General features: G+C 35.7%; 1 protein-coding gene across 1 annotated transcript in view; it reads left to right on the top strand.

The window, feature by feature from the left end:
* LOC308640003 (electrogenic sodium bicarbonate cotransporter 1-like) overlaps nt 1-12,335 on the top strand; it is a gene marked incomplete at both ends in the record, with an annotated part of 133,528 nt that extends 121,193 nt beyond the window's left edge. The window contains 2 exon segments of the mRNA XM_081312082.1: nt 6,520-6,711; nt 12,288-12,335. Of these exon segments, the coding sequence (XP_081168208.1) occupies nt 6,520-6,711; nt 12,288-12,335 (240 nt within the window).
* Nucleotides 12,336-12,632: the final 297 nt, after the last annotated feature.

Genomic DNA, 12,632 nt, shown 5'->3' with positions numbered 1-12,632 from the left:
CTGCTTAGAATTGCTTTGGCTATTCTGGGTCTTTTATTTTTCCATATGAATTTCATTATTGCTTTATCTATTTCTACAAGAAATGCCGTCGGGATTTTGATTGGCATTGCATTAAACCTATAGAGAACTTTTGGTAATATCGCCATTTTGATGATGTTAGTTCTGCCTATCCATGAACAGGGTATATTTTTCCATCTTCTAAGATCTTCTTCTACTTCTCTCTTTAGGGTTCTGTAGTTTTCATTGCACAAATCTTTCACCTCTTTTGTTAGGTTGATTCCCAAGTATTTTATTTTTTTTGAGGATATTGTGAATGGAGTGCTTTTCCTCATTTCCGTTTCAGAAGTTTTGTCGCTGATATACAGAAATGCCTTTGATTTATGCGTGTTGATTTTATATCCTGCCACTTTGCTGAATTCATTTATTAGTTCTAGTAGTTTCTTTGTAGATCCTTTTGGGTCTTCTAGGTATAGAATCATGTCGTCCGCAAATAGTGATAATTTAAGTTCTTCTTTTCCTATTTTTATGCCTTTAATTTCTTTTGTCTGTCTAATTGCTATGGCTAGTATTTCAAGGACTAAATTAAATAGAAGTGGTGAGAGAGGGCATCCCTGTCTTGTTCCAGATTTTAGAGGGAATGCCTTCAACTTTTGTCCATTCAGAATGATGCTAGCCTGAGGCTTAGCATAGATAGCTTTTACAATGTCAAGGTAAGTTCCTGTTATCCCTAGTTTTTCTAATGTTTTGAACATAAAGGGATGCTGTACTTTGTCGAATGCTTTCTCTGCATCTATTGAGATGATCATATGGTTCTTATCTTTAAGTCTATTGATGTGGTGAATAACATTTATTGATTTCCGTATATTGAACCAGCCTTGCATCCCAGGGATGAATCCTACTTGATCATGGTGTATAATTTTTTTGATATGTTTTTGAATCCGATTCCCCAGAATTTTATTGAGGATTTTTGCATCTAGGTTCATTAGAGATAATGGTCTGTAGTTTTCTTTCTTTGAGGTGTCTTTGTCTGGTTTCGGAATCAGGGTGATGTTGGCCTCATAGAATGAATTTGGAAGAGCTCCCTCTTTTTCTATTTCCTGAAATAACTTGAAAAGTATTGGTATTAATTCTTTTTTAAAGGTTTTGTAAAACTCCGCTGTATACCCATCCGGTCCTGGGCTTTTCTTGGTTGGTAGTCTTTTGATTGCTTCTTCAATTTCATCCATTGATATTGGTCTGTTCAAATTGTGTGTATCCTCCTGACTCAATCTGGGCAAATCATATGACTTAAGAAATTTATCGATGTCTTCACTATCTTCTATTTTATTGGAATATAGGTTTTCAAAATAATTTCTAATTGTCTTCTGTATTTCTGTAGCATCTGTTGTGATATTGCCTTTTTCATCCCGTATGTTAGTAATTTCAGTTCTCTCCTTCTCTTCGTTAGCATGGCTAAAGGTCTGTCGATCTTATTTATTTTTTCGAAGAACCAACTTTTAGTTTTGTTAATTTTTTCAATAGTTTCTTTTGTTTCAATTTCATTGATTTCCGCTCTGATTTTAATTATTTCTTGCCTTCTGCTACATTTGCTGTTGTTTTGCTCTTCCTTTTCTAGGGCTTTGCGATGAAGTGTGAGCTCATTTATTTGTTGCTTTTTTTCTTTTTTTGAGGAATGACCACCAGGCGATGAATTTCCCTCTTAAAACTGCTTTCATTGTGTCCCATAGATTCCGATATGTTGTGTCTGTATTTTCATTTATCTCTAAGAATTTTTTTATTTCCTCCTTTATGTCTTCTGTAACCCATTGATCATTCAGTAACATATTGTTCATTTTCCATGTGATGTAGGATTTTTCCTTCCTTCTTTTATCATTGATTTCCAGTTTCATTCCATTATGATCAGATAAAATGCATGGTATTATATCCACCCCTTTATATTTACTGAGGGTTGCCCTATGGCATAATATATGGTCTATTTTTGAGAAGGATCCATGTGCTGCTGAGAAAAAAGTATATCCATTTGATGATGGTTGATATATTCTATATAAGTCAGTTAAGTCTAGGTTATTGATTGTGGTATTGAGTTCTATAGTTTCTTTATTCAACTTTTGTTTGGAGGATCTGTCCAATGGTGAGAGAGGTGTGTTGAAGTCACCCATAATTATTGTGTTGTGGTCTATTTGATTCTTGAACTTGAGGAGAATTTGTTTTATGAATGTCGCAGCACCATTATTTGGTGCATAAATATTGATAATTGTTATGTCTTGTTGGTGAATGGTTCCTTTTAACAGTATATAATGTCCTTCTTTATCCCTTTTGATTAACTTAGTCTTGAAGTCGATTTTATTCGATATGAGGATGGCCACCCCTGCTTGCTTACCGTGTGCGTGGTATATTTTTTCCCATCCTTTCACCTTCAGCCTGTGTATGTCTTTTCCAATCAGATGTGTCTCCTGGAGGCAGCATATTGTTGGATTTGTTTTTTTAATCCATGATACCAGCCTATGTCGCTTTATTGGAGAGTTTAAGCCATTAACATTCAGAGTTACTATTGATATATGGTTTGTACTTCCAGCCATGTTTGATTATTTATACTTTTTTAAAAAAATTTAGTTTGTTTCTCCATGATTATCTTTCCCCTCGCCCTCTGTCTTTACTGAGGCACTTCCCACTGATGGTTTTGGTTATTGTTTTTCATTTCTTCCTCGTGTAGTGTTTTGCTCAAAATGCTTTGCAATGCTGGTTTTCTGGCTGCAAATTCTTTTAACTTTTGTTTATCATGAAAGATTTTGATTTCATTGTCATACCTGAAGCTTAATTTTGCTGGATACAGAATTCTTGGTTGGCATCCATTGTCTTTCAGTGTTTGAAATATGTTGTTCCAGGATCTTCTCGCTTTCAGCGTCTGTGATAAAAAATCCGTTGTTAACCTTATTGGTTTACCCCTGAATGTAAACTGCCTCCTTTCTCTTGTATCTTTTAATATTTTCTCTTTGTTCTGTATATTGGATATCTTCATAACAATGTGTCTTGGCGTTGGTCTACTGTGATTTTGTGTGCTCGGTGTCCTGTATGCATCTTCAATTTGTATATCTGTTTCCTTTTTTATTTCTGGAAAGTTTTCTGTAATTATTTCATTCAGCAGGTTACTCATTCCCTTGGTTTGAATCTCTGTACCTTCTTCTATCCCGATGACTCATAAGTTTGGTTTTTTTATGTTATCCCATAACTCTTGGATGTTTTTCTCGTGATTTTTTACCAGCCTTTCTGAGTTGGCTAGACTCTTTTCAAGATGATATATTTTGTCTTCATTATCTGACGTTCTGGCTTCTACTTGCTCCACTTTGTTAGTGATACTCTCAATTGAGTTTTTAATTTGGTTTATCGTTTCCTTCATTTCTAGAATTATTGTTTGATTATTTTTTATAATCTCTATCTCCTGATAAAGATGCTTAACTTCTTCTTTTATCTGTTTATGTAATTCATTCTCAATGTGTTCTTTCGCTGCTTGAATTTGCTGTCTTGTATCCTCTTTAAGGTTCCATTCCTTCTGTCTAAGGTGTTCCTTGAGTTCTTTATATGACCATTTTTCTTTTGACTCTAGGTCCTCCTGAATATTTAGGCTGTCCTGCATTGTTTGTACTCCTTTTCTTCCTTGCTTTTTCAAGTTGCTCATGTTACTTCTTGTTCTGTTTGACTGCTGAGTTACTGTTTACTCCTATAAATTTATTTGATGCTGTAGCCGCAGGTTTCAATGAAGTTATCTCCTCCGCCGCAGCCTGGTGACCTGCAAGAAGAATTTTGCATAGGAAATAAAGTTCAAAACCACAGAGAATCATCTCTAAAGGGGTTAAGGACAGTGGTAGTGAAGTGAGCTCAGTTTCCTGCATCAAGCCTGTAGGAGGTAATGGCTTTACAAAGATGGTAGTGATGGGCATGGGTTAATTTCTTCATGAAATGTATCCTGCCATAAGATATACAGAGTTAACCTTCATTGACATCAGCTGATATAAAATGACAACTCTTAAATAATAAGGATAATACAGATGTCTTTTCAGTGATATTTAAATAGAATTATTTATTTGATATAGCTTAAGTTTTATGGGAGAAGAAAACTGTGTGTGCAGAAATATTATACATGCTGAGATCATGGAAGCTGCCTAAAGGTTTTAAACTGAAGTCCTTAGGGAAAGATGCTGTTTGGAGGCAAAACAAATTCGATATAATGATATAGAGAATTGTTTGGGGCTTACAAAATATGGATGCTGGTATTTTATGTTAATGTAAGCAAGAAAACATGCTCATCATTTATTTCATGTACACCTGTGAAGTTTCACTTCAATCTGAATCTTAGTAAGAAAATTGATAAAACTGCCTATTGTGACTGTTTCAATGCATCTCACCTCTTTGGGGAACTCTATTAAGAGGATTCTTGCTGATTATCAAAATGCAGAAGTGAAATTTGGGTACATTTTTGCTGATTTTAAAACAAAGAAATCTGTTACTATTAGGATCTCTAAACTTTAAATGCATTCTCCTAAAATCATCCACATGCGGAAATCTAAAAAGTAAAATGAGACATGATTAATCACCTTTTCCAGGAGCAGGGTTTGATAAAAGAGCAATTATGCAATTCAGCTGTTTACAGGTTGAAGTTAACATAGAAAAATATTTCAAGGAAAGATCTAGAGTTTTTTTTTTATTGACTTATGTAAGCACTCTACCTTTTGAGCCCTATAAAAATATGAACTCTTTCTGTCCAGAGAGTCTTTTATAACTAGGTTGCTCAGATAAAGAGAAATTTATAGAATGGTAAAAAAAAAAAATGTTGGTGATATGGTTTTGGTGTGAGGCAGATCTCTTTCCTGTAATGGACAGGAGACATTTATCTGTCCACATTTATTTGCATGGTGTTTTCAAGTAACTCTTCTGTTAGCACATGATATACTTATTAGTCCTGGACCCATAGGATAGAAGTTAAAGTATTTAGAATGTTTCTAAGGTGAGACACCAATCCTTTATACCCAACCACATTGGCATTCATTTAGACGGGTAAGATTTCAAAATCTGTCTCCTGGAAATGGCCATAATTGTCAAGGTATACAAGATAACTTTTTGTATATCAAAATAAACTCACTCAAAGTATAAGCATTTAAGAAGACTCAAATATAAGAAATAGCTGCACAGGAATTTTAGGTAAGAAAGGGAATGAGCTACCAGGAAACTGCTTATCACAGAAATTGTTCAAGCAGAGGATGAATGATCATCTTTCAGGACAATTGAATACTAAGGGTTTTGAGAAATCACATGAAATTATCTCTAGATTTTCTCCACACTATAATATTCTAGAAAAAGTTCCTTAGGGTTAGAGGTCATTAATTTTCAGTAGCCAGTAATTCAAGTAAATTGGCTGTTTTGGAAACAGAATCTACTACAGGAATTTCAGGTGCTGTTCTCAATAAAAACAGTGAAAGAAAGAGAAGCAGTGTGGGACATGGAAGGAGTTAAACAAGGATATGGTCCCAGCTGAGTTTAGCATTAGCCTAACTCCACGGAGAGTTCCAGGGCCTAAATTGTGCCAAAGAGCTGCTTCTACTTTGAAACAAAGAGGATAGTTTTTTCTCTCTGTTGGTGATGGTCAGTAATGGGCTATGAGAGACTCTAACAGTCCAGGTAAGGTAGCTCTTGTGTGGTTAAAGGCAGTTCTCCAGGAAAAGAGCCAGTTGTGAGCTAATAGCAGCTAATTAATAGAGCACCTTGGGGTGAGTGCCTGGCCATACTGATAATAGCCAAAGGGTTCTGCTGCGTATTGGAAACAGAAAATAGAGGAATGAGCTGTAAGAGATGAGTGCAGCACTGACATGACAGCAATATATGAAAAGTGGCTTATACGTTTGAGGCCATGTAATATAGGGATAGTGTCCTGTACAGGAAGCCACTGACTTTAAGGCATCACAGACATTCTAATGATGGATGCCCGTAAAGCTGACCTGGAGTTGACAAGAAAAAATGAGAAAAGAAATAGTCTATCTGAAAAGTGTTCGCTGAGTAGTGAGCCTGTTGAATGTTGAGAGCATTAATAGGGCCGTCAAGCAGATGCATACAAAGCTGTGCACTGCCAAAGTACTTTTTGAACAAGAAAGGTGTTTCTGAGAGTCTCCCATTTGAGACTTAGGATGTTCATGTACCTCAGTTTACTCTTGGAGTATTGACAGGAAAGGACTTTGGGGTTTGTTTCCATTAAACAAATGGGTGATGGCAAGGTGGCAGCACAAGCTAGGTACCAAGTTGCATCTTTCTCATGTAGTTTCAGTAATTGCTCATGTCTGTGTCGCCTCACCTGTTATTCCAGTAAAGTCTTACCAGGTTTCATTCTCTAAAGGTTGTCTCAGAATTTTGCAGAAACTTTTACTATAATCCCTATATTGTCCATCAAGTATCAAAAGCTGCTTTTGACATATCAGTATTCCCTAAAACCAAAAAACCAAAACAAAAACAAAACTCTTTTTTTTTCTTCAGTACCATAATTCTACCTTTGACTGGGAATTTTTGTCAAAGAAGGAGTGTTTGAAATACGGAGGAAAGCTTGTGGGGAACAACTGCGATTTTGTCCCTGATATCACACTTATGTCTTTCATCCTCTTCTTGGGCACCTACACCTCTTCTATGGCTCTGAAAAAATTCAAAACCAGTCGTTATTTTCCAACCACAGTAAGTATCTGAGATTTAAATAATGTTTGTTGGATTTGCACTGCATCAACAGTAATACAATTTTAGTTTTTATTGATGCATTATAATTATACATAATATTGGGATTCATTATGATATATTTATACTTGCACATAACATAATCTAGGGAAAGGGAGATACCAGAGAATGAAATTGCATAATAATACAGTTTTACAAAATGAAAATGGACCTATAGTTCATTCGGTCAATATAATTTTGTGCACTTTAAAAATTACATTCCAGTTCATATGGTGTATGTTTAACATAATTGAAACCCAGCTTTGAGAAACCTTCCAAAGATTGGGTAGCATAATTCTGTAATAAAATCTGTCATAATTTTGAATGTACTGAAAAGTAGAATATGTCTAAGAATTATTGAGTAAAGAGAAAGACCTTGTAAAGGTATAATATGTAAGTATATGAGGGGAAAACTCTTCATAGTAATCAGGAATATCTGTGTTGTGGAATTTCTTGTTCATTGGCTGTATATGTGAGTATTTTCATACTTGAATTATAGGCTGTAGGAGTAAACTTAGATGGTATTGTTACACTAGTATTGATGTAATATATGACTGTCAGCTGAGCCAAACTTTCCTTCTCATAGTGATTAATGCCAGAGTACTGATAATTGAACTGGGTTGTGCAGACTTCCTGTCTCCCATTAATATGCTTGAGTGAACTTGAAGTCAAAACTGTGGTTCTTTGAGACTACAAGATAAGGCCAACATTTAGATAATAGCATTTTTTTGTTTACTTGTAGAATGAATCTAAGATAATGCTTTACTTTACAGCTTGGTTCTTAGTATTTAGGATGTCAGTATTTCTTAGGTAATCTGAATTACACCTGATTTCTATCAGTGACCTACTCTATACACCTGGCATCTCATGAAATCTTTCCTTTGTTTTTTGTGTAGAAGAACTTTAGAAGTTGAGTAGCACTCAATGAAAGGCTTTTTTTTTCTAATTCCTAGGAAATTAAACTTAAGATATTCACTTTCACCCAAGATATTTTGGACTCTCTTATTCTTCTTATAAAATTGAAAATAAAGGGAAGCGTTGATAATAAAATGTCTAGAATTAGATGGCCCAAGGAATGAAAAACTTCCACCAAAGAAAATGTAAAAAGAAGTGTTCAACTTAATTTGCTAATGGACGTCACAAACTGGTGGTTCACACACAGAATCGAGCGCACAGCCATTCTTTGTTTAGACAACAGTGTGTAAACACACACATATATAATTGAAGCCTTAACTAGAATCTGTACTTTGAGGTAGTCATTGTCTTTTCAATGCTCTGTTGTCTGAGACTTCCCTACATACTGGACATGGTGGTGCATGCCATAATTCCAGCTACTTGGGAGGCTGAAGCAGAGGATCATGAGTTCAAGGCTAGCCTTGGAAATTTAGTGAGACCTTGGAGAAAGTGCCCTTGGGATGAATCACCAGAACAACAACAACAAAAAGATATCCTGCATCACACAGGCAGACTAGGTGCCTGTTTCCGACTGTACTAATTTACATGTTCAGAAATGTGCTTACTTGATCTTTTTTTCAACTGAGTTTTATATAAAATAGATTCCTTGGTAAAGGTCTTTGGAGACAATTGCTTGTCTACTGAGGTTTTTTCTTCATAATTATTAGTTCATTGGGCATTCTTGATTTTTACTTGTTTATTTTTATTGCTTTTTATTCTTTTGGTACTGGGGATTGAATCTAGGAGTGCTTAACCCTAAGCCCTTTACTTTTTATTTTGAAACATTGTCTCACTAAATTGCTGAAGCTGGCTTTAAACTTCTGATCCTCCTGCCTCAGCCTCCCAAGCCACTGGGATTACAAATATGTTCCACCATGCTTGGCTTCATTGCATTTTTTTTTAAATTTGTAGTTGTGTATGGACAGAATGCCTTTGTTTTTTTTTTTTTTTCTTGTTTATGTGGTTCTAAGGTTCAAACCCAGTGCTTCACACATGCCAGGCAAGAGCTCAGCCACTGAGCCCCAGCCCCAGCCCTGTACTGCCATTTTTAAACATTGTTAAAGTCCAGTGTTATTTAAGCATAGTAGGTAGAAAAGTAGAAAATTTAGAATCTTTATAATTTACAAAATAAACTTTCTCCTTTCAGATGAAGGGAGAACAATTATGTTTTCAATTGTTAAATAATAATTACATATATTTAGAGGACACAAGGTGATGTTTTGGTATTTGTATACATTATGGAATGATTAATCCAAGCTAATTAACATACCTATAATCTCATATACTTATCATTTTTGTGATGATAAAATTAAAATGTACTCTTTTAATAAATTTGAAATATGCAATATATTATTATTAATTATACTTACCATGTTGTGTAATGAATCTCAAAAATGTATTCCTTATGTCTAACTAAAACTTGTACCTTTGACCAGCATCCCTTACTCTTCTCTCTACTTTCTACGTCTACGAATTCATCTTTTTAAAGTTCTGCACCTAAAGAAGATCATGTAGTGTTTGCCTTTCTGTGCCTGGCTTACTTCACTTAGCAGAATATCTTCCAGATTCTTCCACATCATCTCAAATCACAACATTTTCTTTTTTTAAAGAATAGTATTGCTTTGTGTATATACACCATATATTCTATCTTCATAAACCCATTGATGAACAGTTAGGTTAATTCTACAGCTTGGTTATTGTAAACAGTGCTGAAATGAACATGGTAATATGGATAGTCTTTAACTGATTTCATTTCCTATGAATATGTACTGAATTGTGGTATTGCTTTACCGAATGGAAGTGTTTTAGGTAGCAGTTTTTTGTTGCTGTGACCAAAATACTGGACAAGAATAATATAGAGGAAGGAAAGTTTATTTGGGGATCATGGTTTCAGACTTCTCAGTCCACCAACAGCCCACCTCCATTTTTCTGGGCCTGAGGTGTGGCAAAACATCATGACATAGTTATTTATTTGTGTCTGTATTAGTTTATCATTTCTTTATAAATTTCAAAATATAGATCATTTACCGCCCTGATTAAATTTATTCCTGAGTATTTTGTTTTTTATGAGGTTATTGTAATTGGGAATGTTTCCTTGATTTACTTTTAGGATAGTTTGTTGTTGGCATTATAGAAACACAATTTTTATAGAAATGTGATTTTTGTATGTTCATTTTATATTTTGAATCTATATTGAATTTGTTTATCTGTTATAACAGGTTTTTTTTTTTTTGGTAGAGACTTTAGGGTTTGAGGTTTATTCTGTTGTCGGTAGTCGGAGATAATTTAACTTCTTCCTTTTCTATTTGGATGCCTTTTTGTTTCTGGGCTGGTCTGGACCATAGAGTGGACCTGACACCTGGACTAATAGGGACTGGCCTGCTGTTAGGTAGGCCTAAAGCCTCTACTAAGAGACTGGATGCCCAGATTCTGACCTGATGATGAGGGAAATGATCTGGTGCTAGGGGAAGTTTGGATCCCAAGGATGCTAGAGCTAACCCAACCTGAGTTACCCAATCTGGAGCCTAAGCCAGTGGAGTTGATTTTGGAGTGGAGCAGACAGGAGACCAAGTCCCCAGGGAATCCCTGAAATCTGGAGCCAGACTGGTGTTAGGGCAGTGCATGGGTATCAGTCTGGAGTCTAAGACCCTGTGGGTCCTTCTGGTGCTGGATTTTACTGATGAAGGTCCATTGTTTGTGTTTGAGGCAAAGTCTGAGACTTGCTTCCCTGTCCTTCCCCCAAGTAGGTCTCCCACCAGGTGGTGCTGCCTGGGGTTTGAGGAGTAGTGATGTGGGTAATTTTCCTTTCTGTTCTTTTCAATGTGTTTTCTTATTTTTTGGTTAGACCCATGTGCTATAATTTCTCACCTGACTTTCTTAGCCATTACAAAGATGTTTTCTTATATAGTTGCTTGTTCAATCTCATGTTTCTTTGAGGTAATGAGTATTGGAAAGTCCTATTCCACCATTTTGCTGACATTACTCTCAGACCAAGTAGACACATAGAGAGCAGTAACTCCCAAATTGAGACTAGCTCTTCAGACATAAAAAAAAAACTTCCCCTTACAAAAGCCTAAGTTCCTAAATTTTTAGGCATTGATAAATGTTGCTGAGAAAGTGAAAACAGAAAAACAATGGCAGTTTAGTTAAAATTTCTATTAAGAAGGTTCTTGGCATAGTTTAGAATTATATTATCAAATCACAAAATAAACAGAAGAAAAAGTGGTTCCTAAGGATCAGTATGTAAATGTGTTTACAGTTAAAAAAAAACACATACATGGATACATATACATTCATATGCAAATAGTAAGACCATCATTTCATTTCTCTTATTTGTCACAATATGTTTTAATTTAAGCCATCATTTAGAAGGGTCATTTATGAGGGTAAGAGCAGATAGGTGTATAGATTATTATAGTTGCTTACTTTATCACTAAGCATATGCTTAAGTACTATAAAAGTCTTTTATTGCTATGAAAATAATCAAGGCTAATGATTGTTCTCAGCTCCTTACACCAACAATTCACATGAAACCTCTAAAAACTCAGTATGCTAATGCTGAGTGACAGTGCCCTTGTCATATAAAATGTCCCCCTCTCCTTTAGCTTACACAGTCATTTCTGTTTTGCACTGTCACTTCTTTACATTTGTGTGGGTTGGCAGTCGGCTAAGACTATAAGCTGCTTGAAAACTCTCATACTTCTATTTTGTTCCTCATGTCAACCAGCAGAGAATTGGCTGCAGACTAGATATTCAGTACTTGTTAGCTAGTGGAAACCATTCAAGTAGAGATAAATGCTGCATTCTGTAGGAAGAACACAGATGTAAGAACCCAGAAACTGTAGATTCTAGTGCCAGCACTGCCATTAACTGTTTTCCCTGTGATAGCTAACTGCAGACTTTGGGTACATCATTTACAAAGGGAAAGAGCTCAGTTAGGTGATAATTAACACCCTAATAAGCTCTAGTAGTTTTGTGATTTTCAAGAGTTTTCTGGCTCCATTTGCTAAAGGAAATAAATTCTCCATATCATTGCTAATTCTTATAACAAAGATCAAGTCTTACAAATTTACAAAAATTAATTATTATCTCTATCTTTAGGACAGGTTTTCTTTTGCATTTACTACCAATCTCTCGCTGTGGGTGATCCAAAATTATCATGCAGCAAATTGGAAACATGGTTTACTTCCTTTCCACTGTTGAGCTTACTCATCTCACTGTATTCCTCATCTCACGTAATAACATCACCTATCCTCACAGTCATCTAAGATCAAAATCTTAAAATCATTGGTGTCAAGCTCTCATTGGGAAGCAAATGATACACTCAAATTAGAATAATTTGAGAATTTAATGCAGGTATTATTTATAAAGGTGAGGTTAGGGGAACCATATAGTATCCCAAAGTTAGTAGAGAAGGATAATTACCATCCTGGGACCAAAAGATGTGGAAATGGAGTGGTGACTGGAACTGGGAAGAAGAAAGGAGAGTACAGTTGTCTGGAGAGGTGATGTGACTTGGATTGAGGGTTAAGCCAACCTGAGGCTATCTGACGGGGACCCACAATCTCACTCTCTTCCTCTGATAGCCTCCTCTGGATGCCACTGGCCAGACCCACCTGGAAGCCAGAAAGTAAGGGGACACATTGTAGACCACACAAGTCATTTTCCCAAGGCAGAAAGTATGGTACAGAGAGGTAGATAACAGATTTTGTGGTATAAATGAAGGTATCTATCACCTGTCACGCTCCAAGTTTTTCCTTTCATGTTAAACATGTCACAGTTTGTTTAATTTTTCTGCTGTAGCCCTTAGCCTTTTCCACTTATTCTTAAATTTCCCTCATTCTGGATCTTATTAACTTTTTTGAGGGGGGGGGGTACTGGGGATTGAACTCAGAGGTATTTAACCACTGAGCCACATCTCCAGCCCTTTT

Source organism: Spermophilus citellus, assembly GCF_964194105.1.
Source record: "Spermophilus citellus genome assembly, contig: SCAFFOLD_362, whole genome shotgun sequence".
Lineage (NCBI taxonomy): Eukaryota > Metazoa > Chordata > Mammalia > Rodentia > Sciuridae > Spermophilus > Spermophilus citellus.
The sequence above is the reverse complement of the archived record's forward strand: the minus strand, read 5'-3'. Positions and strand labels throughout refer to the sequence as shown.